We start from the raw sequence: 27,888 nt of genomic DNA, 5'->3' as shown, positions 1-27,888 counted from the left end.
ACCTCTGTTGTTGAACCAACCATTGGGACGCATTTGCAGTGGGCGTCCACAACGTGTCCAATCACATGTCATCTGCCGTTTTTATTTTGGTCTAGCCCAGTTCCAGAATGTGGTATGTGGATGAATGAAGAAACCGGGACACGGAATACTGTAATAATATACATTTTCAAACGTATACATTTGGAATAATTTCGTCTCCTGCATGCCTGAATTGACGGGTGCCTAAAACCAAACAGCTCATCACCACACTGCAGTTATCAGTAACGTTAGCTCCACTGATCATCATGCTAACGGTACAATAACTGAGGAGGTAAGGACCATTTAACGATATTAATGCATTAATATGAACCCAGGGACGTTTGTAAATTGTCATCATAATCCAACCTAGGCTTTTGTATGCTCGGTGCTACTCGTACGTTAGCTCTGTAACTGAATTTGTTGCTGGCTCAGGCAGATCTTTCTTCATGGTTGTACAGATGCATGCATGCATTCCTTATCCATACTGATCCAGCCTACCCCTTTCCTTCTCACTTTTCATGGTATAGGTGGAGGCATCCGTGACGCCGCTACTACTATGTATTCCACACCTAATGGCGTCCTAACAGCTAATGGCAATGCTAACAGCATTACGGAACTGCTCGGTGCCCTGTGCGACTGCAGTATCCATGGGGTGTCCTGGAAACGGCGTGCCATGGGGGGGCTTTCAAAGGAAGGCGCCCGTAAGTCTCTCAAGAAGCGTGCCTACGGGGCCCTACTGTCCAAGCTTTTCCAACCTGGCACCTGTAAAGGCTCTGCCACCGGCCCGGCCACCACACCGCCCAGAAACAAAGTCCTGATGATCTCCTTCGACCTGCGTGTGGCCGGGTGTCAGGAAGAGGCGGAGCGGTTGGAGGAGCTGCTCGGGACCCTGCCAGAGGGAGAACCCTCAGACCCCGTCCTGGAGCTCCTGGTGCACTTGGCCGGCTCTGCTGCCCCTCCGCCCACCTCGTTCAGCCGGGACTACATGAGACGAGAGAGGCCCGTTCTGCGCAGGCCCCCTTTGGAGGGCTACCAGAGCAAGGAGCTGCAGAGGCTGGAGGCCCGCGCCTGGGGTCTGGTGTGCAGCGAGGAGTGGGGGTCACTGGGAGGACTCTGTGGGACTCTGGGGCTGATGGACGCCCTTCCAGGCACTGGGCTGCAGGCGTTGAGGATGAAGTTGGAAGTGGAGGAGAGGTTTGAGAAGGACACCAGGTTGACGCTGTTTGGTGCACTGCAGCACACCAGGACATCAGACCTACACATAAAGCTGGACCTGCCTCCTGTACCTAGTGATGCAGATGTTACTGGGCTGGCCATCAAGGTAGGAGGTTCTGCTTTCGATAATGTATATGATAATGGAGAAAATGTGTCTAGGCCTATATTATTGAAAAAATACACCCTGTTTTTCTTTTCTAGAGGCTATATATTACTATATCTTTTCTGTGAAATATGATGTTTTTCTGCAGGTCCCGCACTGTTTCGATCAGTCGGAAGACGAGGGCTTTCAGTCGGCCTCCAATCTGACCCCAGACTCACAGTCGGTGCCAAGCCCATGTCCTGAGTTTGATATCTGGGAAGCTCTCGGCTCATTTGAGCCAGGAAAACGCCGCTGCTGGGAGTCAGTTGGCTGGTGAGGAATTTGGCAAAGGTTCTCCCATGTTCCGATCTAAAAGCTGCCCCGTTGTGTCACCTCTGTAGCTGAAGGCTGTTCATTAACACATTATTTAGTTTAAGTTGTATAATTGTTTCCGACAGACGGCCAAAAAGCAATTCTGAAGTTTGTGATTGGCCCAGATCAGCAGCATTCGACATTGCCCTGAATAACACTGAAGCTTCGTTTGGATGTCTCATTCCCACAAAGTTTTGTTTCCTCCTGACTACTTGCCTGCAACAGCCTGTGTTGGGTCATTCTGCGAAAGCTTTTATCCAAAGCGATCGAATTCAGATGCATGCCCTCAACGCCCCCCCCCGTCCCCCCCGTCCCCCCGTCCTCTATCCAGTCCTCCAGGGAACAGGGAGCTGCCGTATGTAACCGAGGGAGGCAGGGAGGCCTTCGATCAGCTGTACCGCCTCTGGGAGGGTCAGATGAGGGTTGTCAGCACAGTCGAGACCCCGTCTCCCATCCTGCCTCTTCCCCTGGACTCCCAGACCCAGCTGGTTAGTGACCTGCTCAACGTGCTGATCGGAGTGGAGTCCACCACCTTCCCCCTTAGCCAGGTACGCCCCCTCCATTTTGGTGTCAATCATCTTTGGTTTTCTGAGAAAATTATGCCTATTTTATTAAGTCGAGACGGGCATGAGTGCTCGAGTAACTCTGTTTGGGCATCAGTATTCTGAGATGCGTTTTTAGAGGATTTGAAAGCCTGTGGGTTGTTTCTGGTTGCTATATGAGTGTCTAAGGGTTGAAAGATATGGTGACTTGAAAAAGGAAAGTATTATAAAAGATGAAATCGATAAGTTGAATGTTCAGTGCAAGTTATGCAACGTCAAACTTGCGGTGAAAGGCTCTCATCACACCTGGCAGTGTGCCTTAAATATCCTTATGTTAACTCAAATCCCAAGCCTATTTTGTAGATCGTGTTGTGTTACTGAACGCATCGTCGGTTTATTAATATGTTTATCAAAGATTACACCACTAAATGGTTGTGCTGAAAGCTCATTAAAACCTATAGAGGCACTGTTGACTAAAGACTACGATAAACTACTTCTACTACAATGGAAATTTCCCTTGTCTACTATAGCACCACTTGCTGCCGTGTGCACGTGTGGAAAGTGTGATATGTAGAAGTGCTGTGGAAATGTCTCCATTTGCGAAATGTCAATTAGGAAATGCTAATTGTCTTTCGCAAGAACGTGTAATTCGGGTAATTAAACAATACTAATTGAGCTCAATAATGGGGACAAAAAAACAAAGCGAGAAGCTGCTCATTAATGCAAATGAGATAGTGAGACAAAACTGAATATATAGTATTTATAATATATATATATATCATACAATTGGGAGTAAATCAATTATCCAAACAATATGGCCGCTAACTAGTGTACATCTTGGGGACCTAAATAATATAATATAATATTAAATAAATATTTATTAAAAGACTGGTAGGAAAGGCAATTTTCTGGGTTTTATTTATTTTTAATTGGATTCAATGAAATCCTGAGTTCGCCAATTTTATCATACTTACCTTATTTGTTTCTTTGCTGCATGGTTGAGGACGCCTGCAAGGGTAGAAAGCATTTCTACTCCCTAATGTAGGAATTACAAATAAACCTAAAACAAGTTGGCATGTTTGAAAAGTCACAAGCACACAAATAAAGGTTCGTTAAGGCTCGCTTAAAAGTAACCCTACGGTTCTCTTCTCTCCGCCGTTACCTTTTCTCCTCCTCTTCCCCCCTCTTCCCCATCTCCCCCTCTGCCCGGTTCCGCGTGGTCACCCCATGGGGCCCATTACCCATGTGCGCCCCCCCCCCCCCCCCAGAGTGTGCAGTTCAACGTCAGGCCCGGGGTGTGCGTGTCGGGGACCTCCCCAGAGAGCATGTCGCGTCTTCTGGGGGAGCTGGCGCAGTATGGCACCCATTACATGAGGCTCAGCCACTTCTCCCGACAGACTGCTACCAAGCGCGGCCTGGTCTTCCAGGTAGGAATGTACAATGGTCTTTAATGAAGTGTTCTTCTTCCGAGAAGTTCTTCTTCTTTTTTTCTCGTGTCCGCCCGGCTCCGATGTAACCACTGTTCCTGTCAGAGTCGAACCCAGGGAGCTCCATAATGGCTCTCTCTTTACCCACCTTTTAATTCAGGGCTTACTAAAGGGCTTCGACCGTCATCTCTTTCGCTCTTTTCGTCTATCTCAGTTTCTTCACTCACACAAAGAGAAGACAATTGCCTATTGGATAAGATTGAATATTTGTAAGTGTTTCTGCATACCTGAGTCAATCGTGTGTGTGTGTGTGTGTGTGTGTGTGTGTGTGTGTGTGTGTGTGTGTGTGTGTGTGTGTGTGTGTGTGTGTGTGTGTGTGTGTGTGTGTGTGTGTGTGTGTGTGTGTGTGTGTTTGCTGCAAAGGCGTTTACAGGTGGGCTGAGGAAGTACCTCCACTACTACAGGGCCTGTGTTCTCAGCACTCCCCCCACCCTCAGCCTGCTCACCATCGGCTTCCACTTCCGCAAAGTGGGCCGGCAGCTTAGGTGAGACCACCAGAACCTGTTTAGTCATAGGTGCTGATTTGAAAGTTAATATTTTAGTTTAATTGGTTGAAAATGCCCCAGCCTTCAGTCAGCTATTGGTGGGTGAAATGTGAAGGAGGTCATCTGTTCTGAGTCGACTGCCTGACTCTTTATGAGCCAATTTAGGTTTTAGACCGGCTCATTTTTTGGCCAATCATGGCATTTCTCCAGTGATTGGCTCGGGGAATACATCTTTCCTGTCAATCACGGGTGTGTGAAATATTAAACTCCCAATGGCGGAGAAACGTAGCTAGGCAGCAGAGGGCGGAGGAAAAATAATTACCCCTCTCCACTTAACCTGATTATCCTATTATAGCTATTGTATACTACTATTGGGCTTTACCTCACATCATCACTGACCATTGCCATTTGTGGAGAGTAGGAGCATTAGTAATTAGGGTTGTAAGTAAAAAAATATTGGTCATTGTTTAGTGATTAGTGGTGAAAGGATTTGCCATTATAGGAACACATTGTTATTGGGCTTCATCTTCATTATGTCCTTGTATACAACTAGCTATTATAATGCAATGTTTAGCAGTCTGACTCATATTTTATTCAATAAAAGCTATGTCTCTGTGCTGTATTTAAAATGTGTCTATCAAATTGTGACTGTCGCCTACTGAATGCATAGTCATACGTGCATTTATCTCCATCCCTCTGCATACATTTTTAATAAAAAGCTGAGTGGTGTGCCCTTCCACCTGCGTCCTCAGGTACCTCTCGGAGCTGTGCTGTGTGGACGGCCCCTCGGGCGTCGGGCGGTCCACCTTCCCCGTGGTAAGAGACCCCCGTCGTATGACCCGCTCACCGGGTCACCCGCCGCGTGTCTGCGGTCGTCCCGTTGACCGCGCGGCTCCTCTTTCCCCCCTCCCTCAGGGCGTGAAGATGCTGTCCTACCTCTACAACGAGGCGCAGAGCAACTGCAGCAACGAGAACTACCCCGTGCTGCTGTCCCTGCTGAAGAGCAGCTGTGAGCCCTACACACGGTGAGTGGGCGTCCTCCCAGCGCTGCACAGAACGCTCCCAACCGCAGATAAACATGTATTCTTGGACACTGTGTACCGGATTAGCTCCACCAGGGGACCACGCTGTCATTGCCACTAACCTCCACAATTTGAGGCTCGTTTAGACTATGAGCTGCTGGCTCCCACGGAGATGAAACTGTTGAATTCATCAAAAGGAGAGTGGGTTCAAACCGTTCTTTCGTATCAATTATTAATTCTTGATTATTAGAATTACTTTGACCGCTGTTCTGCAATTTATGAATATTTTAGCGGTTTGGGTTTCACTGAGACACTTCTGTCCATGGCAGTGGTAATGTACACCCGGTCATTATGGTGAGATAAACCGAGACAGCGGGATGCAAGACCCCGAAAAGAATATAACGTATAGTACTTAAAATAAATCTATAGTATAGGAAATTGCTGAAATTATTGTTGCATTGGTGGATGTATTATTAGTTGACTGCAGCGATTCCTTTTACACAATATATTTTTGATTTTTGATTCAAAAATGTATTTTATGGTTCCAACAAATTGTTGTTATCATAGAGTCCACAGCGTTGGTCTGTTATTCAAAGCAGTGGTATCCTAATTCTATGGTGGATGTATTATTAGTTGACTGCAGCGATTCCTTTTACTGTAATAAAGATAACATTCGTACCTGTGACATTCACACCGCACATGTCTACACATTTTTGGCACATATAATCCAACATTTCAAAGGTGTTTTCTGTGAACCCCCTACAGATTTGTGTCTGACTGGGTGTACAGTGGGGTGTTCAGAGATGTGCACAGCGAATTCATGATCCAGGTCAACGAGGACTATCTCAGCTTCAGAGGTAACACACACGCACGCACGCACACACGCACGCACACACGCACGCACGCACGCACGCACGGACAGGTGACTGGGTTCAGCTGTTGGGATCAGTCGAAGTCTTCACAGAGCAAAATACTGTTTTTTTCCTAGATCAATTGCCTGGTTGGGTTTAACCTAGTGTGTGTAGAGGTTATAAACACAAGGTCAGACCTGACCAAATCCAGCCAGATAACCTCTTGTTTTGAGTCAATGTATATGGTCAAGTGGTGACTATGATACATGGTTCCTTATGGTGAGCTACATTGAAACTCTCTACCGTAAAGCACTTTTCCCCCTGAGGGGATATTCATGTGATTTTAGGTTTAATGATTCACTTATCTTAAAGACCAGAGGTGACCGGAACATCAGCTGAAGGTCTCATCCTTGCCCCAGGCAAACTGTCTGACTCAAAGTTTTTTATATTTTACCCTTTTTTAGCTTCGTCATTCAAAACACATTAAAATAGAATAAACGTTTTTTTGCTCGTTTTGTGTTGTTGCAGAAGCACACGCAGCACATAGTCATCATATTATAAAGGTGACATTTCAGGGTGTATATATGTGTTCAAGCACCTGATTCCATCAAAAGAAATGTCCGAGGAGTAATCCTAGGGTATGAACACTTTGTGCAACGCTAACCGGACAAGCCCTCTATAAATAGCACTTTATTTGACACAGGTCACCAGTGTGTGACCCACCAGTGTTACTGCTACAAGGCGCTGCGCATCACTTACCCCGGGGTCAGAGGTTATTCCGCTCCTACGCTACGCCTCATCAAGTCCCGCCCGAGAATCCCGCACACACTCCCGGACTCCCGGACTCCCTTTTTTTTTTCAAAATAGTTATTCTAATCTTTTTGGAGGACACACAAATGTCACAGTTTTCCCCCTTCCAAGTCTGTGTCGCCAGGGAAGCAATCAGCGGGCTATGCTCTCCTGGCAAGACACAGGCTGCTTCCAGGCAGGCAGCTCTGCCTGGAGCCCTCCGCGTCCACCTCCTCCTCCTCCACCTCCTCCTCCGTCGCCTCTCGGTGCTCAGGATCACTGAGCTAAGCAGCCCCGGCTCACGAGTGTTGGTTCAAGAAGCCAGAGTTAAATGGGGCGACGCAAGCAACACTTCCCGGGGAGGACAAAGTTTCGGGCCCCCCTGTTCGTTCCCCCCCCCCTTTCCCATTGTGCGCCTCCAAAATTGGAAATCGGAGCGGGTCATCTGCTAAATTGTGCTCTTTTCAGATCCCCAAATGGAGCCGCTAATACTATTAAGGCGGTGTCGTACCTAATGAGGTGGCCAGCCGCCGTTCGACGGGCGTACCTTGGGTTGCTACGCCCGGGCTTCCTTTTATGGTTCCGCGCCAGCGATTCTGAACGCGTTGCCCTAAACTCAGAGATTCATTGACATTTGCTGAGCTTTATAATGGGAAGAGAATGGGTCTTATATGTGAACATATTCGCCCTTCTCCTCGGCGATTCTGTATTAGAAAACGTCAAAAATGAGGTTTCGATGATGACCAAAAAGGCCAAATTCGACTGTGAGGTGTTATGCGATTAGCATTTATATCTGGGAGCGCAGCACCGACTCCTGGTTTGTGCGTCCGCAGACAAGCACTTCTGGCAGCGGGGCTACACCCTGATCTCCAAGGACGTGGAGGACTTTGTGCCCGTCTTCCTGAGGCACATCGCCAACGACGTCTACGTATGCGGCAAGACCATCAACCTGCTGAAGATCTGCTGCCCGCAGGTGTGTCTGCAACACGTCTAGACACCCGTAGCACTCGACGTAGTCTGTATAGATGGTATCCCCTCCAACCCAGGTGTGTGTGTGTGTGTGTGTGTGTGTGTGTGTGTGTGTGTGTGTGGAAGCACGTCGAGATATATATGCAAAATGTCAGCCGCAATTATGAATGTTGTGCTTATTATCCCAACAACAATCGTACAACACAAGATTTGTGACGAAACGGGAAAGCAGACAAAAGTAGCAAACCAACACAAATTATAGGGGTGTTATTTAAATGGAATGACCTTTTGATACACCATTCATTGCAACGTTGCCTCAGCCTCTTAATTCCCCCAGTGGGAATAAATGTGATGTGCGCTTAATGTGGATCCCTGGTCTGTTTTCGCCTCCAGCACTACATCTGCTGGTCGGAGCTGCCGACTCCCCGCATCTCCGTCACCTTCTCCCTGCAGGAGGTGGAGGAGATCGAGCGGGACTGCGCCGTGTACCGCGGGCGCGTCGAGATGATCGCCAAGCACAGCGCCACCAGCAGGGAGGAGCAGGTACTGCAACTCGCGTCGCTGGAGGTCTTTATGCAAGGCAGACGGGAAAGATAGGACGCTTCCTTACATATCGAACGTCTTTGTAATTTTATGATGATTGTTGTTTTTGTTCATTATTTCATTTTACGATATTTGAATGCGTAATTGTTACGTATATATTATACCTTTTTAATCGGAACATATTTTTTTTGAGCGAACCATATTTGTTTGTAACAATCTTTTAGTGTCTTTGCATCATTTTCGACGTCTCTAAATGCGGATAAGTGCGTTGATGTCATTAAGTGTAATGAGCCAAAGCGGTGTTATCGTTCCACTGCTGAGTAAGGCTAATGGATCAGATATAGGTGATAAAGTTTAGGATATGTGTAATGGATAGGGGCGGTTAAAACCACCCCCCGCATCGCTGCTGCATTGTCCCGCACTCGCGTGTGGGAGCCAAAGTCGTACGGTTCAGTTTTCGCATATATATCTATTTTCTTCCTACCTAAAAGGAACAAATTGCCTAATGATGGAATGATCTTTTTCGCCGCGCGGAGCGATTGAGACGGTTCCCCGCGCGCTCTCCTGAGTTACGACCGGCGACCCGCTCCTCCTTCGGCCTGCGCTCCTCGCCGCAGTCGTTAGGTTTGATGCACTGGCGCCTGAGGGCCGGCGCTGTTGATGATGTAGTGCGAGCCACCCCCCCCCACCCCCCCCCCCCCCCCCGACTCCCCTCCTTCGAACCCAACCCCCCCCCCCCGACCCTCAAGCTTGTATTCCCAGGAAGTAATGGTACCAGCGATGGTGAGGTGAGTCGCCGGCCACAAGGATAGATCTTTGTTATTGATGTCCTCGGTGTGTGTGTGTGTGTGTGTGTGTGTGTGTGTGTGTGTGTGTGTGTGTGTGTGTGTGTGTGTGTGTGTGTGTGTGTGTGTGTGTGTGTGTGTGTGTGTGTGTGTGTGTGTGTGTGTGACCCTTTTGTTAGGCGCGGCGAACGGAGCACGCGCGGCAGGAGCTGATCAATCAGGTCCGCCAGTCCGCGGCCAAGACTCTCGACAGCATCCGTGGTGGGTGATGCACTGGCGGCCGACCCAGACACACACACACACACACACACACACACACACACACACACACACACGTATACGCACCAACATGCATAAAGATGCACACACACACATTCATACTCGTGCGCACACACACACACACACACACACACACGTGTACGCAGACACACATGCAGGCAGACACGGGCACAAACACATGTACAAACACACAGACATAGGCACACACACACACACAGGCACAGGCATTTACACATGCACACAGTGATAGACACAGGCACTTCGCACGCACACAGTCACACACGCACCCGCCTGAACCGTGTCTCAAGAAGGAGAAAGGCAAAAGGTTTTCGCGGCTTTCAACATGTATAAATAGTAATGCATAGTTCCCCTTGTGCTAATTGCAACGCTGTGCGTCTGGTGATGACGTGAGTGGACTCTTAAGAGCTCTCAGCCCTCACGGCAGCCGGGCTGCAGCACAGGGAGGTCTTCTGAACGCGCTCTAGCACTGCAGGCTGGGAAATGTAATCTTCACTCCCGTGGTTCACCCAAGCTCCTCGTGTCGTTTATTACTTCTAAAGTAGTAGGGGTTTTGGAGGGACTTTTTGGTTCAGTGCCACCTGTGAACCCTGTGTGTGTGTGTGTGTGTGTGTGTGTGTGTGTGTGTGTGTGTGTGTGTGTGTGTGTGTGTGTGTGTGTGTGTGTGTGTGTGTGTGTGTGTGTGTGTGTGTGTGTGTGTGTGTGTGTGTGCGCGCATACATATGAGCTTACCTAAGGTGCATGGGGACTCGCCTGGATGTATATCTATCAGTGGGTGTGTGTGTCTGAGTTGTTTTTGTGGAAGGGGTTTTAAGCAGCCTGCTGTTCTCTCTCTCTCTCTCTCTCTCTCTCTCTCTAGTCTCTCTCTCTGTGTGTCTGTCTCTCTGCCTCTGTCTGTGCCTCTCTGTCCCTTGTGTGTGTGTCCGTTTCTATCCGCCTGTGGCTAAACCGCCCCTCTCTCTCGCCCCCTGTAGGGCGGCAGGTGTCTCTGCGTCTGGTGGAGGAGGCCAAGAAGAGGGAGCGCTTTGAAGAGCTGAAACAGCACCTCGAACAGGAGCAAGAGGTGTGTGTTCGTGTGTGTGTGTGTGTGTGTGTGTGCTTAAATACATTTTGTAAATGAATAATGTAAGTAGGAAGATGGATGGCATCCGCAAGGCTATTAAAGAAGGATGAAACTTCTTCTTTTTTTTTTTTCAGTTGATCAATTTTCATGACAAGCTCATAATGAAAAACTAATCTATCCTAATTATTTCCAGCGCAAATCTCTGATACTCTCGCCAACTAGTGATTAGGAAAGAAAAACAAATATGATGGGGCCTTTAAATGAGCTTGAAGATGATCATTAAGTCGCCCACGGCAATCTCCCACCACTCCCCCGCACCCTACCCCTCCCCCCATCTCCTTTTGTCTTTTTGTGATTATGGCCACCTACGTATTTACATCTTCGGAAATAACCCTGTCTTTAGTTTCATCCTCCAATTATAAATATTTTTGAGGGGGAGATTAATCCAGAATGGGAGCGACCCACTTTTAGGGCGCCCATTTAAACCCCCATAATAATCAGTCCTTGTGTGCGTGTGTTTAGGGCCAGCTCTCATGGCACGCCGATGCCTTTGAAAAACGCATCTTTTGTTTTCTCTTCCTCCATGCTGGCCTTCTGTCCAAACTCAAACTTGGATTTCTTTTTAAACTCGCTCTCCCATGACGCTGACTCAAATAGCGAAAAGAAAACGCCAGCCTTGCTTTAAAGCGTTGCCGGGGGAGAACACACATGACCCACACATCAGCAGTCGGCAAAAGTGGTCAGAGGACGCGCATGTAAGCAGGCCTACGACCTGATACGGCCAGGGGGGGGGGGGGTAAACACGGCTGAAAACGCTGGTGCGGACGGAACGCTTCGGACAGGAGGAACTGCGCCAACGTGACCTGGGCGCAGTGCTGATGCAGGTGTGTGTGTGTGTGTGTGTGTGTGTGTGTGTGTGTGTGTGTGTGTGTGTGTGTGTGTGTGTGTGTGTGTGTGTGTGTGTGTGTGTGTGTGTGTGTGTGTGTGTGTGTGTGTGTGCAGTGGCGCAGCGCTGCCAGGAGGAAGGAGCAGGAGGATGACTTCAGCTTCACCAGGGAGCTCAGGGACCGCGAGCAGAGGCTACAGGTCCTGGAGGAGCAGCTGGAGCAGAGAGCCAGGTCAGCGCGCAGGCCTACCGTAGAGCGCTAACACACAGCACACACACCGATCATATGCACAGAGAGCTAGGTCAGCACACCAGGCCTACCGAGACCAATAACACACAGTACCCACCGCTCAGACTCCCAGGAACACAGGTCAGCACACAGGCCTACCGTAGACTGATAACACACAATACACACCGCTCATACCCACAGACATGCATGCAAGCACCCGGGCCTACTACAGGCCTACCGCGGACTAGGGTTTGGTCTACCGTAGGCCAATAACATAACATACACAGCTCCTACTCACAGAGAGCCAGGTCAGCACAACGGCCTACCGTAGACCTACAGGAGACCAATAACACACAACATACACCACTCATACCCACAGACATGCACACAGACGGACCATTACCGTAGACCAATGACAACCTTCAGGACGGAGAAGATGATTTGCACAGCGCGCAGGAAGGACCCTCCTCAATATTCAAAACCGGCCTATTATTCACAGCAATTTGGCGAGTCGTAGACTCCTCGCCGAATAGTTCCCATTACTCTCTCTCTGTGCATGTGCCGATGATGACACTCGCACAGGATGGGAGTACCTCACCCCCACCCCCTCCCCGTTCCCTCCCCTCAACATTAGCGGATCAAACTAAACTCATTAAAACGATGAAAACTGGCACCCAAACAGCCGAGTGAGTTGAGCGACAATCCCATCGCTGTTTGGGTGCCAAGTTTTTATTCCGATTATCGCGGACGCACGCGTCTCCTGTCAACGCGTCCTCGAGCGAGACGTTTCATTCCCTCCCGTACCCTCCCACGCTGCTCCGGCGGCGGGGTCGCTAACACGCCAGTGGAGTGATACCCTGTCGGCTCTCATGTGGAACAGGAATGAGCTGATCGCCCAGTACGGCCGCCTATCGGAGGACGCCGCCCGTCGAGAGAGGCGGGCCTTGTGGAGGGTCCAGCGAATGAGGCTCGACCCAGCACGCGCCCAATTCCTAACGTTGGACGAAGAAAAGATTGAGGTCAGTTTTGGTCAGTTATCACAAAATGGATTATTGTACGAGCACTGCGAGCTGATTGCGGTAATTGCCTTTTCGAAATAAAATGGGCTGTTTGAGTTCACCCAGACACCTTTTTTCTTTTTTTTTGCAGAACATACTGGAGAAATATCCCTTGGGGCAGGAGAGACCTCCCATTGGATTCCTTTCAGCTGTCTCCCAGACGGGAAAGCAACGGACTGCCCTGCAACAAAACCAGGTGTGATTCCAGTTATAGTCGTTGTTGTTATTGAGATATGTAGACATGCCCCCCCCCCCCCGCCACCCCCTCCCTGCTGCTTCAACTCAACATCCTTCTCTTTGACAGGATTCATCAGAACACCTCACGGTGGAGGGCCGGGAACTTCCTGACGGCGTTCCTGTCTCCGACCGCCCGGCTGCCGGCTCCAGCCCGATCACCGAGGGCGGAGACGTGAACGACTTGCTGGACCAGGGCCTCGGGGAGCTGGGCTCCGACCTCCAGCAGCAGCCTCCAGCCGCCGTAGACTACGACTTCAGCGCCCCCTTCAGACCGCTGGAGGGCATCACCGGTCAGGCCCCGCCCCCGCCGGCGGTGCTGCCGGACATGGCGGCCGTCCCTCACCCTTCCGCCTCGCACATAGCCGTGGGCGAGAACGTGTCTGACGTCCAGGCGAGCTTCCCGAGGTCCAGCGTCCACGGCCAGGCGTCCGCGTCCAGCTTCCCCACAGGACAGTACACCCTGGAGGGAGGGGCGCCAGACGCACCGAAGCGCAGCGTCCACGGACACCCCTCCCAGTCGGCGGTGCAGCTGGGGGGCGGCGACGGCGCGAGGGGAGGCGACAACACGCCAGAGCCTCTCCGTGCGACGACTGTACAAACAAGCTCCCTGTTGGCGGTGGGAAACACATTGGAGGCAAACCAGCAGCCACAGATGGGGACGGCTCCTGTTCCTGTGGAGGATACTACCGCTTCTGCTTCTGGTTCGTCGGTTGAGGCCAGCTCTGTGCAGGACGGTGGAGGCCTCCAGGCTGAAAGAGATCCCCCTCCTCTGGCTCCCTCTCCGTCTGAGCCTCTGGTGGCTGCGGGTCAACGTCAGGATTCAGCCGCTCAGTTCAACGTCGGCGAGTTCGATGGGATCGTGCCGCTTCCCTCCCAAAACCCTCATGGCCACGCCTCCGATTCCCGACTGCAGGCCGGAGCGCTGATCTCCGACGACGCCGTCCCCTTCCCCTCACCGAGCACTCACGGTCACGCCTCTGATTCCCAACTGACAGTCGGAGCGCGGATATCGGACGACGCCGTTCCCTTCCCCTCTCCCAGCGCCCACGGTCACTCGTCTGACGCCCACATCCAGGTCGGGGAGAACATCTCTGATTCTGTCGCCCTGCTACCGGCTCCCGAAGCACACGGGCACACGTCAGACTGCACCCTCCAGACGGGATGCGTCGTGTCCGGTACCGAACCCAGGCCGGGATCTCTGCCCGGTGGCCCTCAAGGCCACTCCTCTGATCCCCAACTGACAGCCGGAGCGCTGGTCTCGGACAACGCCGTCCCCCTCCCCTCACCCAGTGTCCAAGGACTCGGGTCGGACACCCACATCGAGGTCGGAGCGAACGTCGTCTCCGGTTCTGTCGTCTCCGGTTCCGTCGTCTCCGGTTCCGTCGTCTCCGGGTCCGTCGTCTCCGGTTCCGTCGTCTCCGGGTCCGTCGTCTCCGGTTCCGTCGTCTCCAGGTCCGTCGTCTCCGGTTCCGTCACCCCTTTACCTGTTCCCGCCGCCCACGCGTCAGACGCCCACGTCAGGGTCAGCGACGGGTTGGTGGCACAGGTCGGCGCTCCTCTTCCCTCTCCCAGTGCTCACGGCCACGCCTCCGACGGCCACATCCAGGTCGGGGAGAACGTCTCCGACTTTGTCGCCCTGCTTCCCACTCCCGGGGCACACGGGCACGCGTCGGACTGCATCCTCCAGACCGGATGCGTCGTGTCCGGTACCGAACCCGCAACGGGATCTCTGCCCGGGAGCGCCCACGGCCACTCGTCTGACTCCACCCTCGGCGGGGGCTGTGTTGTTTCGGGGGTCGACCCCGCCGGCGCGCCTCTGCCCGGCAGCACTTATGGGCACGCTTCCGATTCGACCTTGGGGGATGGGTGCGTGGTGTCCGGAACGGCAGCACAAGCCTCGCCACTTCCGGGAAGCGTTTACGGTCACTCTTCCGATTCGACCTTAGGTGTGGGCTGTGTCGTTTCCGGAGCAGCAGATCAAGCTTCGGCACTCCCGGGAAGCGCTTTCGGACACTCTTCGGACTCCACCCTCGGCGTCGGCTGCGTCGTTTCCGGAGTAGAGACACTGCCGTCGCCGGTGCCGGGCAGCGCTTTCGGCCACTCTTCGGACTCGGCTTTAGGCGTTGGGTGCGTCGTCTCTGGAACGGCAGCGCACGCCGCTCCACTTCCGGGTAGCGCTTTCGGGCATTCCTCAGACTCCACCCTTGGCGTCGGATGCATCGTGTCCGGAATGGCGACTCTTTCCTCGCCGGTCCCAGGGAGCGCTTTCGGACATTCTTCGGACTCTGCTCTCGGCGTCGGCTGCGTAGTTTCAGGAACCGCCCCGCTCGCATCGCCGATCCCGGGATCCGCTTTCGGGCACACGTCGGACTCGACGTTAGGTATCGGGTGCGTGGTGTCGGAGGCGGAGCCTATACCCACTCTACCAACGGGGAATATCCACGGGCACTCCTCTGACTCGACGCTGGGGATTGGCTGCGTGGTGAAGGGCGGAGTTCATGGGGAGCCAACCGGACCACACAATGACCAAGGTAATCAAGCTAGTGTGAGGCTACTCATGCATACTGATATACTTAATATAATGTAACAATTCTAATATTAATTTCCCTCTCCTTTGTGATGGGATACGTCTGTGTTGTCGGCCAGGGGGATTAGTTTTGCTTTGAGCCGTGGTTCACTGATGGAAAAAGAAAATGTTAGTACTTGATATTCATTAAAAATGGAATTGAAACCACTGAACCAAGGCTACCTCCTGTGTTTGAACTCTGTTGGCTTGAGTGCGCCAATTTATTTTTTATTTTTTTGAGTTATTGTATGATATTTGTATGCATCCATTGAATTAAAGTATTGTTCTCTCTCTCTGTGTCTCTCTATCTCTGTCTCTTTCTTGGTTTCTCTCCGTCTCCCACTCTCTCTCTCTCTCCGTCTCCCACTCTCTCTCTCCGTCTCCCACTCTCTCTCCGTCTCCCACTCTCTCTCTCTCTGTCTCTAACTGCCTCTCTCTCTCTCTGCTTCTCTAACTCTCATTTTCTTTCTCTCTCTCGTTCTCGTTCTCGTTCTCTCTATCTCGTTCTCTCGTTCTCTCTCTCTCTCTCTCTCTCTATCTCGTTTTCTCTCTCCATCTCCGTATCTCCGTCTCCAGGAGGCCGGGCCGCCCTGCCTGGCCTGTCCCTGGGTGAGCTCTCTGAGCAGGACTACCTGCTCTCCCTGGCCGTGCAGTACGAGGTGGAGACCTACGAGGACTGCTCCAACCGCATGTGTGAGTCGCGGTTCACCTGGTCAAAACATTCTTTGCAGTCTGCGCCACGACTCGGGGAAACAATAGATTGTCCTTGAGAGCTGAATGCACTTTGGATATGCCAGCCACTAGGTGTACAAACACAGTGTGCGGTGCATACTGAGCCATCTATCTCCAAGAGACACAGTGGTGCACAGATGCATGTCTGTATGTATAATGTATGAGGGTTGTAAGGAAAATATTGATGGTGTTGGGACTCGATTCTTTTTTGGACTCATTTATTTTTTTAACAAAACTTTATTGATTGTCAAAAGTTGATTGTCTGGAAAGAAGAGGTGTTTTATAGGAGCTTCAGTTCAGACTGCCCTTTATCTTACAGTTCATAAGGTTGTATTATGGTTGCTTTTAGCTGGTTGCACACAGGACTGATTACACACACACCCCCTGGACTCACCGCCTACTGGACTCCCTCCCCCCTCCCCTTCCCCCGTTGCAGCACAGTATGCCGTGAGTGATGTGATGGGCCTGTCGGCTGCGTCCGCCTCCCGGTGTCTGAGCTGTGACACCTCCCCTCCCCAACTCCCTTCCCCCCTCCCATATGTTTGTGATGTTTTGATGTGATGCTTATGTGTTGAGTTTTTTTTTTTGATAATCCCTACACTGTGCCCCCCTTATAGGAGCATAGTTTGGGGTATTGACAATTTTTTTCCCCTCGTTCCCTCTTGTCTTAGCTTTGAAACTTTCTTATATAATGCGGGCCGCATGGTTCTTCGTGAACAAGCGCCTGACAGTCTCTCCGTCCTGTCTCCCCACACTGTCTTCTATGTTTCTGGGACGGAATGTTACTGGGAATTTCCTCACTCTCCACCTCATCCCTAACTCTCCACCTCAAGCTGGTGTGTAGTGAGCGTTCTGGCGCCGATTGGTTGCCGTGCATCACCCAAGTGGGTGCTACATATTGGTGGTGGTTAGTGAGGTCCCCCCCTTTCTTTTGAGTGTTATTCTGTTTTGCTGTATGCTCTGTAAGGTGACCTTGGGTGTCTTGAAAGGCGCCTCTAAATTAAATGTATTATTATTTGTTATTATTGTTCATCAGAATGCATCATGGGATTCTTTATTGGCTGTACTCGGCCATCTATGAGAGGACTCAAGAGACTGTCAAATCCTAAACCATCGTTAATATACTGTAACCTAGGCTAATGAAAATTTAGTTTTGGACTATTTTCGCATTAGAAGAATTTAGAATTTCAAAAACAACAATGTCCCCCCTAATGAGAAATATATTTTAATTTTAATATTTTTGGATTGACTACTAAACAAAGACCAAAAACACATTACTACCAACACAATGAGCAACACCCTAAAGCTCCTATGCTTCCTGAAATGGAGGCGGTAATTGCTATGAGATGATGTACAAGCTCTATAATAAGTGTATCTGTCGCTTCATCTTAATATAAACCAAATCTCTCCCTATGAGCAGCCGTACGGCGCTCCATGATATCTTATAGTATCCCTAAGCCGTTTATTTTCACCAATTAAAAAACAAGGTCAACGCTAAACACCGCTAAGCACTGGAGAGCAGATGAATACCGTGCACGAACTCCACTCATTTATATGTAGGCTTATGACCTTGTCATGTCTGATGTGTACGATGTCAACTTCTACTGTGTCCCAATGGGTCATTGAATCACTCCTCTTCTTACAATATATTGCTAATTTCTTTCCGAGATTCAACTCTTAAATGTGTAGAACCTTATCCTTCCTAACCTTTCCCTGTGTGTGTGTGTGTGTGTGTGTGTGTGTGTGTGTGTGTGTGTGTGTGTGTGTGTGTGTGTGTGTGTGTGTGTGTGTGTGTGTGTGTGTGTGTGTGTGTGTGTGTGTGTGTGTGTCACACTCTATTTGTGTACGCGCGTGTGTGTACATGCGTGCGTGTCCGTGTGCATGCGTGCGTGTCCGTGTGCATGCGTGCGTGTCCGTGTACATGCGTGTGCGTCCGGGGCCCTCGCCTCAGCGGCCTCCCCAGAGTGCCAGCTCCTGAAGCGGCTCGCCGGCGGGCCCCGGGGCCTCCCCGCCGACCCCACCCTCCAGAGCGCCACGGACACCACCTCCATCCAGCTGAGCGAGATGGTGTCGCTGCCGGTGCTCATGAAGCACTCCGTCACCGGGCCCCTCATCACACAGTCAGTATCTCCTCCTGTCTTTCAGTGACTGCGTCCCGTATGCAAGGCGTGGTCAAGGGGCCCCTGATCACAATGACTGTGGTCTGGGGGCCCCTGATCACAATGACTGTGGTCTGGGGGCCCCTGATCACAATGACTGTGGTCTGGGGGCCCCTGATCACAATGACTGTGGTCTGGGGGCCCCTGATCACAATGACTGTCCTGTATGTGAGGCGTGGTCAGGGGCCCCTGAGTTTCTCTGCATGTCCCTGAGTTTCATCAGTGACTGTGTCGTGTATGTCTGACGTGGTCAGGGGATGTTTCCTATTTTATTTCACCGATCAGATAAAGGATTTGTGTTCATTGAGGCTAATGAGCTTATGCTCACTAGCCTCACTGTCCAAGGCTCTGGTGGCTTCTCTCTGTTCAAGGCTATTTCATTTTCAACACGGCGTTCATGATATCGGACAGAAATTTAAGCGAAAAGTTCTAAACGACGTTCTCCACAAACATACCCTAGCCCCGTGTAATTCTAGTCGAATCATCGCTGACCTTCATGTCCAAAAACCTGTGGAGAGCTCTGAGAGAACACGAAAATCCGTAATCCACCTTTACAAAAAGAAAACTAAAATAACCTTGCCTGAACTCACCTGTGCTGTATCACTCGGCCGCGGCGGCTGACGCATCGGCCATGCGTCAAACCGACACCACAGCTCGTTTTTTCTAAATGTCACCGACAACCAATCAGAAACCCCCGCTGGCAGTCGTCTGCGGCCCTCGGCTGTGAAATGTCGCCGCACACCTCACGGCTTCGGTGGCGGCTTCGGTGGCGGCTTCGGCGGCGGCGGCAGCGGCCATTTTCCAGGGCGAATGGCGCCCGGGTGTCTCCTTGGAGCGTGCGGCAGCTCGGTGTGAATCATTCGTCCAAGGCGAGATCCATCAAAAGCCGCTGTTTGAAATAAGAGTCTTTTGTCGTGGGAGGCCAACGTTTTTCTGCCGACTCCTCCGTTCCCCCTCCTCTCTCCTTTGGCGGCGCTGACCTTCTTGGCTTCCGTTCATCACGCCGCTCTATGAATGGGAATGGCCACGGGGATAATTAAAACGCGCAAAGTGGAATAAAATATGGGTCAGAAGAAGTTGAGGAACGCCACGAGCGGTTCGCTCGGTCTCTCGCTGCACACTGAGCTGATGGCTATCTCTCATGTAGGGAGGGGGAGAAAATCCAGAGAGTCAGCATTACTATCATACATCTCTTTTGTCTCCTTATCTCTCTGTCTGTCTGTTTCTATCTATCTATCTCTCTCTGTCTGTCTCTCTCTATGTGTGTCTCTCTCTATCACTATGTGTGTCGCTCTGTCTGTCTGTCTGTCTGTCTGTCTGTCTGTCTGTCTGTCTGTCTGTCTGTCTGTCTGTCTGTCTGTCTCTCTGTCTCTGCCTCTGCCTCTGCCTCTGCCTCTGCCTCTCCCTCTCCCTCTCCCTCTCCCTCTCCCTCCCCCCCACCCGCAGCATGTCCCTGGTGAACAAGGCGGTGGTGGACTACTTCTTCGTGGAGTTGGGCGTGGAGCGCCACTTTGAGGCGCTTCGCCACTTCCTGCTGATGGAGGACGGGGAGTTCGCCCAGTCCCTCGGCGACCTGCTCTTCGAGAAGGTGACCTTTGACCCTCGGAGCTTATAGTGTCCACCCCAGGGATTGATTATCAGAGACTGGACCATAGGGGGTTTATTGTTCAGTGATGTTGTTCAAACCTCATTATGTGTACAAATTGTATTCTCACTATTACCATTCATTATTATTATCACAACATTAAACATAATTAAAAACAGACTCTCTTGAGGCAGGCTTAGTGTGGATCTAATTTTAAGCCCCCCCCCCCTCAGGTATCCAGGTAACGTTAGCGATTTGGACACTGATTAAAAGCACAAATCTTTCTGGCCGCCATTGACAATCCCACCCAGGGCGGTGTGCTATCCAGGCCAGGATCCACCGGGAGATATATCTCTTTATATCTGTCAGGATGGTGTAGCGAACTGTGTACTCTCCCAGTGGAAAGGGTCTGGGTTCGATCCTCCATGTCAGCCGACAACCCCTTCGGGGTCCTTACCTCTAGCTTACGATTCATCTGAATTCACCGTAAGTCGCTTTGGATATTGTGGCTTTTATAGATCGGCTGTTTGCTTTGTTAAAATAATGATAATGATGATAATAGTAATAGCTTGTTTGGTGTGGTGTAGTGGGAACTACACCACTACACTCACAAGTTAGAAGGCTGTTCTCAAGGTCACAGGAGAGAACAGGTTTCAATATATTTGTATCCCAAAGGTGTACGAAAATAACTCGCTTTAGTCCAAGAGTTTCCCAGCAAGTCCAACAGATTTATGTTTCCAATAACATGGAAGGCGACTAGCGTCCCTGGAAATGCCTTTTCTTTCGAACATGCTGCTGTTGTGCTTAATCTGTGACTCAGCACGTTTTTTAACAAGGAAGCATTTCAGCAATTCCTCAACGCTATTTTGTCAGAAATGTTGATCTTATGTGTCGTGAAACAAGTCAATTTTTCAATCGACCCGCTTACATACTTTTGTAAATGGACCGTGAAGCATAACTGGAGAAGAGGATTTTTTTTCGCCGTAGATTACTTATTTTCTTTCAACAATTTCCTGTCATTTCCAGACTGTGATCGTATCAGACACAAATCTAATTTAATGCCTCACTAGCGTTGGCACGCACGACAAAAAACAATCCACCCAAACGTAACGTCTCCCAAACGTTGACTTGGTTCTGCAATGTTTGTTCTGTAAAAAGATGATTTGTATAATCACCAATATTTAACTTGGGTTTATTGTTTTTATTTGATGAGATCGTTATAATAGGAAACATAAATAGGGTATCGTTTGATGAGTGACATGGTGTGTCTGGGTGTATCAAGCTGGCTTCTGCAGCGCCGTGGAGATGAAACATCAACGGGTAATTGCGTCTGCCCGTTCCTAGAGGGGGCCGACTGCGGTCGTGATTAGGCTGTTAAACCCCCCCAGCCAGAAGGTTGTTGGGTTGATTTCACCGTCTACCTGAAGGCATCCTTTAGTGAGAGGCCAAAAGTCCGCTCGGCTTTTTCCCTCTCATCCATCTTGTTTCATGTTTTTGATGACATTATGCAGATTATACAAAGAAATTAAAGTTTTAATGCTCAGTGTAAACCACAAAGACAACAATGTGTCCCAACACAACTGAATCAGTGATGACAACGGCGGCTACTGACCAAAGGTACAATTGTGCCGTTTAACAGTCAAAAGGACAACAAAAGAAACGCTGAATATCCTAAATGGTCCATCCCTAGTCCTCTATAACCCTACTGAAAATAATCAGATTTGTCCTAATCATTTGATGCATTGATTTGACAACTTCGACAACTGAATTAACAAGGCGCCCATTACTTCCCCCCCCCCCCCCCCCCCCTGAATAACATTGATCTGAATTTGTTCCGAAAAAAAACACAAAAAAAACAACATCGCCGGATGGTAAGTCATCAGGACACTACGGTGAGGAGCAGAGCAGAGCAGAGCCCACCTGGCTCTGCAGACCTCCAGACCCCCGCCGCTCTGTGGTTGTAACGTGAGCCTGCCTTTCAGCTGGGCAGCGGGCAGACCCCGGGGGAGCTGCTCACCCCTCTGGTGCTGAACTCCATCCTGAGCAAGGCCCTGCAGTACAGCCTGCACGGAGACATCCGGCAGGCCGCCAACTTCACCTTCGCCCTGCGCTTCCTCCCCGACACATTCCACCCCCACGCCCCCGACTCCCTCAACTGCCTGGAGCTGCGCTACAAGGTGTGTGTGTGTGTGTGTGTGTGTGTGTGTGTGTGTGTGTGTGTGTGTGTGTGTGTGTGTGTGTGTGTGTGTGTGTGTGTGTGTGTGTGTGTGTGTGTGTGTGTGTGTGTGTGTGTGTGTGTGTGTGCAGTGATTTATTTTTTAAAGTGTGTGTGTGTGTGTGTGTGTGTGTGCAGTGATTTATTTTTTAAAGTGTGTGTGTGTGTGGGTGTGTGGTGATTTTTCTATTTATTGTGTTTGGGGTGTCTGGATGTGTGTGGGTGGAGGGATGTGTGTGTGTGTGTGTGTGTGTGTGTGTGTGTGTGTGTGTGTGTGTGTGTGTTTGAGCTTTTGTGTCTTCATCTCTGTGTGTGTGTGTGTGTGTTTGAGCTTTTGTGTGTGTGTGTGTGTGTGTGTGTGTGTGTGTGTGTGTGTGTGTGTGTGTGTGTGTGTGTGTGTGTGTGTGTGTGTGTGTGTGTGTGTGTGTGTGTGTGTGACTGCAGCACACCTGTGTTGGGTAATGGTGGTGTGGGTGGATGGAAGTACTCAACGCTCTTCTGTCATCCATCCGTCCATTCCAATTTATAAACCTGCATATCTCCAGTCCAACCCCCTCTCTACACCTCACCCCCCGCGATAAATACAACCCTGAACCCCTTGCCTTTCCAAAGAGTGCGGAAAATTCTGCCTGTCTATTTTGGGCAATCTTATCTGCCTTACTGCCAGGCAGACAGGCTGATAAGAGTGAGTGTGTGTGTCTGTCCGTGTGTGTGTGTGTGTGTGTGTGTGTATGTGTGTCACAGCGTGAGTGGCAGCATGAATGTGACAGGCTGTCATGTTTGGACAAACCTGCTATGGGTTGTGGAAAATGAGCTTGTCACACACTTAAGCCCTGGAACCTCACTCCCAGATAGCAGCCGGGGCCTTTGGGTGACGCGCGCACACGTGCACGTGCACACACACGTGCACGTGCACGCACACATCGATAGAGTCCTCCAACGTGTAGCGCTGCTCCTCCATCCAGCCTCCTCTTCTCTTCCCAATGTGTGCCCGTGCACCAGCCCTAACTTCTTTAATTACCCTCTTTCACCCTGATCTGTCTCTATGTTGCGCTCTTTCTCGCTCGCTCTCTCTCTCTCTCTCTCTCTCTGTCTGCCACCACCCATCTCCTTTATCTCTTTATCACCTCATCCCCTCTCCTTCTGTCCTCCCCTCTCATCAATCCGTCCGTTATCTCTATCGAGGTGGATTCTCATCCTCTTTCTTGCGTTCTCCCATCTCTTTCCCCCTCTGTTTTCATCTCACTCTTAATTCTCACTCTTACTGCACTCTAACCCTCTCTCTCACTCTCACTCTAACCCTCTCTCACTCTCTCTCACTCTCACTCACTCTCACTCTAACCCCCACTCTAACCCTTACTCTCACTCCCTGACTCAGGTGGACTGGCCGCTGAACATCATCATCACGGACGGCTGCATGAACAAGTACAACCGGCTGTTCTCCTTCCTGCTGCAGCTCAAGCACATGGTGTGGTCGCTCCGAGACGTCTGGTTCCACCTCAAGAGAACCGGTGAGCGTGCGCTACGCAGCTGTAGCGTAGCCCGCTAATTGGGGCTGAACGATTAATCGAATTCAAACCGACGTCAGAATGTAATGGCACGCGATTTGCAAATCGCAAAGGCTGCGATTAATACAAAAAATAGCTTTATTTATTTATTTATTTTTTGTTACTGTTACTGACTGGAGATCAGTCAGATTCAGATTAATTTTTCCTTTACAATTCAATACTTAGTTCAATAGTTCATAATAAAAGATGTTATAATATCAATTCATGCATCAATTCATCTCAATACACAACATAAGGAACTATAAATAGAAAAAACGCAAACTAAATCGTAATCGCAATATTGGTAGAAATAATCGCAATTCGATTTTTTTTCCCCAAATCGTTCAGCCCTAACACTAATGATGGTGGGTGCTGTATAGGTGTGGAGCATAGTAACGGGTGGGCGTATTGAAGAGAAGCAGCACCCACCTAGCAAGGGAACCAGACAAATCTGGCAAGCCTCATGTTTCATTTACTCTGCAGATAAGGTATGGCTCCCCTCCCATACAAAACAGAGAGGTTCCAGACTTATTGTGTTTTTGCAATTCGTCTGGAGGAGCCAGGCGAGCACACACCCGTTGACCGCGCCACAAAAGCTCCATGTAGCGTACCCGATGGTGATGTGGGAGGGGCTGGACCGTGCTAGGGCTCGCTCGGTACAAAAGGGTCCATTGAGCTCGAAACCGAGGAAAGCTCCCTTTTTTTTTTTTTCGGTTTCTTTTGAGTGTTATGTATCTCTGAGGCGAGGAGAGCGTGTAATAATATTAATACACGCTTCAAAGGACTGGCTCGGCAGAACGCAGAGCTGACTACTGTAAATCTCCATGATTGTATCCGTCCGAGGGTAGAGTCAGAAAGTCTGGGAGCGATTATTTAGATTTCTTATGTTTTTCTGAAACGTGGGTGAAATATGCCGGGCACGTGCGTCTGGGGGAAGCCGCTGTCGAGAGTCCCTTTCATGTGCTTTTATTTTTTTTTCCAGCCCAACAAGCGGATCATCGAAGCCAGACAGGATTGGTCTGTCTGGTGCCGCGGCGCAGCTACGCCGGCTAACGATTGTTAGAATCCTCTGCAGGATTATAGAAACGGACAGATGAACCTTTTCAGCTCTGACCTTTTTATTTTGGGGGAGATATTTATTGTTTAATCTGCCTAATGAACGATAATGACGAGAGACGTTTGAATGTCACAGCAATCAATCGCAAAGACAAAATCATAAAAAAATCGAAGTTCGTTCTCCGCCATTTACCCATCATGCATCTGTGTTGCCGTGTTCCTTCCCCCCCCCCCCCCCCCCCCCCCCCCCCCCTCCCTCCTCAGCGCTGGTTAAGGGGGCGGGACACTCGGTGCAGTTCCGCCAGCTGCAGCTCTACCGCCACGAGATGCAGCACTTTGTGAAGGTGATCCAGGGCTACATCGCCAACCAGATCCTGCAGGTGTCCTGGAGCGAGTTCACGGCCAAGCTGGCCACCGCCGGAGACCTGGACGCCATCCACCGCATGCACGCCGACTACCTCAACAGAGCCATCTTCAGGTGAGGGGCCAGGGTGGTGGGGGGGAGGGAGGGGGAGAGAGAGAGAGAGAGGGAGGAGAGAGAGAGAGAGAGAGAGAGAGAGAGAGAGAGAGAGAGAGAGAGAGAGAGAGAGACCATTACCATACATCATTTGATTATACACCTGACCTGTGATGGTGTATCATTAACGTCTGCAGTCGGCGGTGTCCAAGAGGGTTCACCCTTTTTCTTTTCAGCCGATTTGATTGGACGATCGGATCCCGCACTCAATCCTGTGCATTCCGTATTTTTTACGTTAACGCCATTTGTGAACCTTACCGCTACCATGTTCATTGAAGAGAAACGTCTTGCGTTCAAAGAAAACAAATTATGAACAGAGTGAATATTATAATATTAATAAAACCATTGTCCAAATCTCCGACACGCCACTGCCTGGTTCCGCCATCGTCGACAACTCTCTCGGGGTTCACTGATTGGCTCACTGCCTTTTGTTCCGGAGCCCGGCTTCCCGCGTTGGGCTGCTCCTAGACTAACATCTCTGAGCCGAACCGGAGGTGATTTAGACCGGCTCCGGGCTGCTGACTCTCAACCACCTGATCCTTAAGCAAGACCGATTCCACCTCAAGCCTCCACTCCTTCAATCCCACGGTGTTACGCGCTGCATGACGGCCGAGCATGAGCTGCGTGTCAATGAAGGGCTCTGCCTGGGCGGAGAGGAGGAGAGAGAGAGGGGCCCCCTTTTACCTAACGTCTGCCGTGCCTCTACCCCCACCCGGTACCCCAGGGGCCTGCTGACGGAGAAGGCGGCCCCGGTCATGAACATCATCCACAGCATCTTCAGCCTGATTCTCAAGTTCCGCGCCCAGCTCATCGCACAGCCCTGGTCCAGCCACCAGGGGGAGACGGTGCACCCCAGCTTCATCGCCATGCAGCAGTCCTACAACACCTTCAAGTACTACTCCCACTTCCTGTTCAAAGGTAAGGCGCCGCCACCCTCTCTCCCACCCCCCCCCCCGCTAATCCACAGCCATCTCTAGTCGCCCACCCGTCTCTAGTTCCAAGAAAATCAATCGACACCATTTGTAATCGCCGGGCCGCATTGATTAGTCTGTCTGGATCGATGCGCTGTTGTCTTTTTCCAGCTTATGATATTGAAGGATATTATGGATCGGTGTGAATGATTTCCGCCGCGCCAATGCACTGCGGTGACAACAGCTCGTCACTAAAGCCCCACATCTCCGGTTTCCCCCGTTCTAGTGGTCACTAAACTGGTCAACAGGGGCTACCAGCCCCATCTGGAGGACTTCCTGCTTCGCATTAACTTCAACAATTACTACAAGGAGACCTGAGTCCGTCTGCAGGTCCGCACTGCTCCTAGAACTGCTTCCATCTGTGTGTAACGCACCAGGTATGCGGTTTGAGCTACTGAGCTTTGCATGTGCCTAGGTTTATGCTTTGGTGTGGTGAAGTATAAGCACAACAACGATGCCTCTGCGTGTGGTATAGAAAGGGCTTCATGTGAGTGAGTGGGTTTATTTTTTTAGTCTGAACAGGAGTTATATTATATGATTTGAACTAGAAGACTCCTTGGATGTGTGAGTGGCTTTGCATTATTGGTTAGCTTGTGAATATGGGTGCTACCAATGAGAACTACATTAAGCTGATGCCAAAAAGTGTACCCCTTGTGTCAAGCGTTCTTCCTGCTAGACAGGTGAGAAGTCCTGTCCTATTGTTATGCCTTCAAAACAAGTGTTCCATGATGTGTAAATAAAACATGTAAATGAATACTTTGGGTGACCATGTTAGTCGGTTTCAAGTTATTCCTTCTGCGATGTGAAGAAAATGTATAATTTCAAAGCGTTCAAAGTAAAAGTCATGTGTATTTTTATTAAAGAATGTTGACATGTTGTTTTAGAAAATTAGGTCAGACAATGAGTGCAAAGCAGTATATTTAATAAACTCAACTTTACATTTACATGAAAATCATTACCATTCCTGGCGCTTGACCTGCATATTTCTTCCATGTACCGATGATTTATTTCTAGATGTGCAAAAAACAAACCGGTTATATTCAGGTTGGAAGGTACAATCCATGAACGATGAGAGGTTAGGCATAGATCTTTGAAGAATTTCCAGTATTATCTTTAATTGAACCCTCACTGCAGAAGAACTGTGCAGAACTGTACATGCACAGGCACTATATAAGACACACTTACTCCAGCTTAAGTCTGTATGTTTTAAATACGCCTTTGTCTTGTTGAAGTGGCGGCCTACTGAGTTTAGTTCCTGCCGCCACACACTGAATCAGGACGTATTCATTTACCACAGGTGGTAAAAAAAAGAGATGTAAATTCTCTGGGAGCTTTTCTAAGAACTGAAAAACAAACTGCTTAGTCTTTATTTTTTTAGCTCCATGAGAGGCGTATCAAACTAACTGGAAGCTTGGAGCTCGAACTGATTATAGACTTAAGCACTGGACAAAGCAGTTCACAATCAAGGCCAAATTAGGATTGCTTGACATCTGACACACACACACACACACACACACACACACACACACACACACACACACACACACACACACACACACACACACACACACACACACACACACACACACACACACACACACACACACACA

The 27,888-nt window shown here is 50.0% G+C and overlaps 1 protein-coding gene across 3 annotated transcripts; it reads left to right on the top strand.

Moving 5' to 3' along the window:
• Positions 1 to 27,888, top strand: tubgcp6 (tubulin gamma complex component 6). 3 transcript variants are annotated; one of them, XM_060060395.1, is made up of 26 exons: positions 1 to 310; positions 546 to 1,339; positions 1,485 to 1,648; positions 2,019 to 2,235; positions 3,498 to 3,656; positions 4,080 to 4,201; positions 4,954 to 5,017; positions 5,117 to 5,226; positions 5,989 to 6,080; positions 7,697 to 7,836; positions 8,226 to 8,375; positions 9,340 to 9,421; positions 10,432 to 10,520; positions 11,523 to 11,638; positions 12,516 to 12,654; positions 12,785 to 12,889; positions 12,998 to 14,322; positions 14,383 to 15,461; positions 16,073 to 16,189; positions 18,180 to 18,348; positions 19,834 to 19,975; positions 21,955 to 22,149; positions 23,566 to 23,698; positions 25,055 to 25,268; positions 26,032 to 26,225; positions 26,505 to 27,888. In XM_060060395.1, the coding sequence occupies exons 2-26, from the start codon at positions 575 to 577 to the stop codon at positions 26,594 to 26,596; spliced, it is 6,174 nt and encodes a 2,057-aa protein (XP_059916378.1). In that variant the 5' UTR covers positions 1 to 310; positions 546 to 574; the 3' UTR covers positions 26,597 to 27,888. The 3 variants fall into 3 exon arrangements, with proteins under 3 accessions (XP_059916378.1, XP_059916377.1, XP_059916376.1); XM_060060394.1 differs by having other exon boundaries at positions 12,998 to 14,352; XM_060060393.1 differs by having other exon boundaries at positions 12,998 to 15,461.

The sequence above is a fragment of the Gadus macrocephalus genome, chromosome 9 (assembly GCF_031168955.1).
Source record: "Gadus macrocephalus chromosome 9, ASM3116895v1".
Classification (NCBI taxonomy): domain Eukaryota; kingdom Metazoa; phylum Chordata; class Actinopteri; order Gadiformes; family Gadidae; genus Gadus; species Gadus macrocephalus.
The sequence above is the reverse complement of the archived record's forward strand: the minus strand, read 5'-3'. Positions and strand labels throughout refer to the sequence as shown.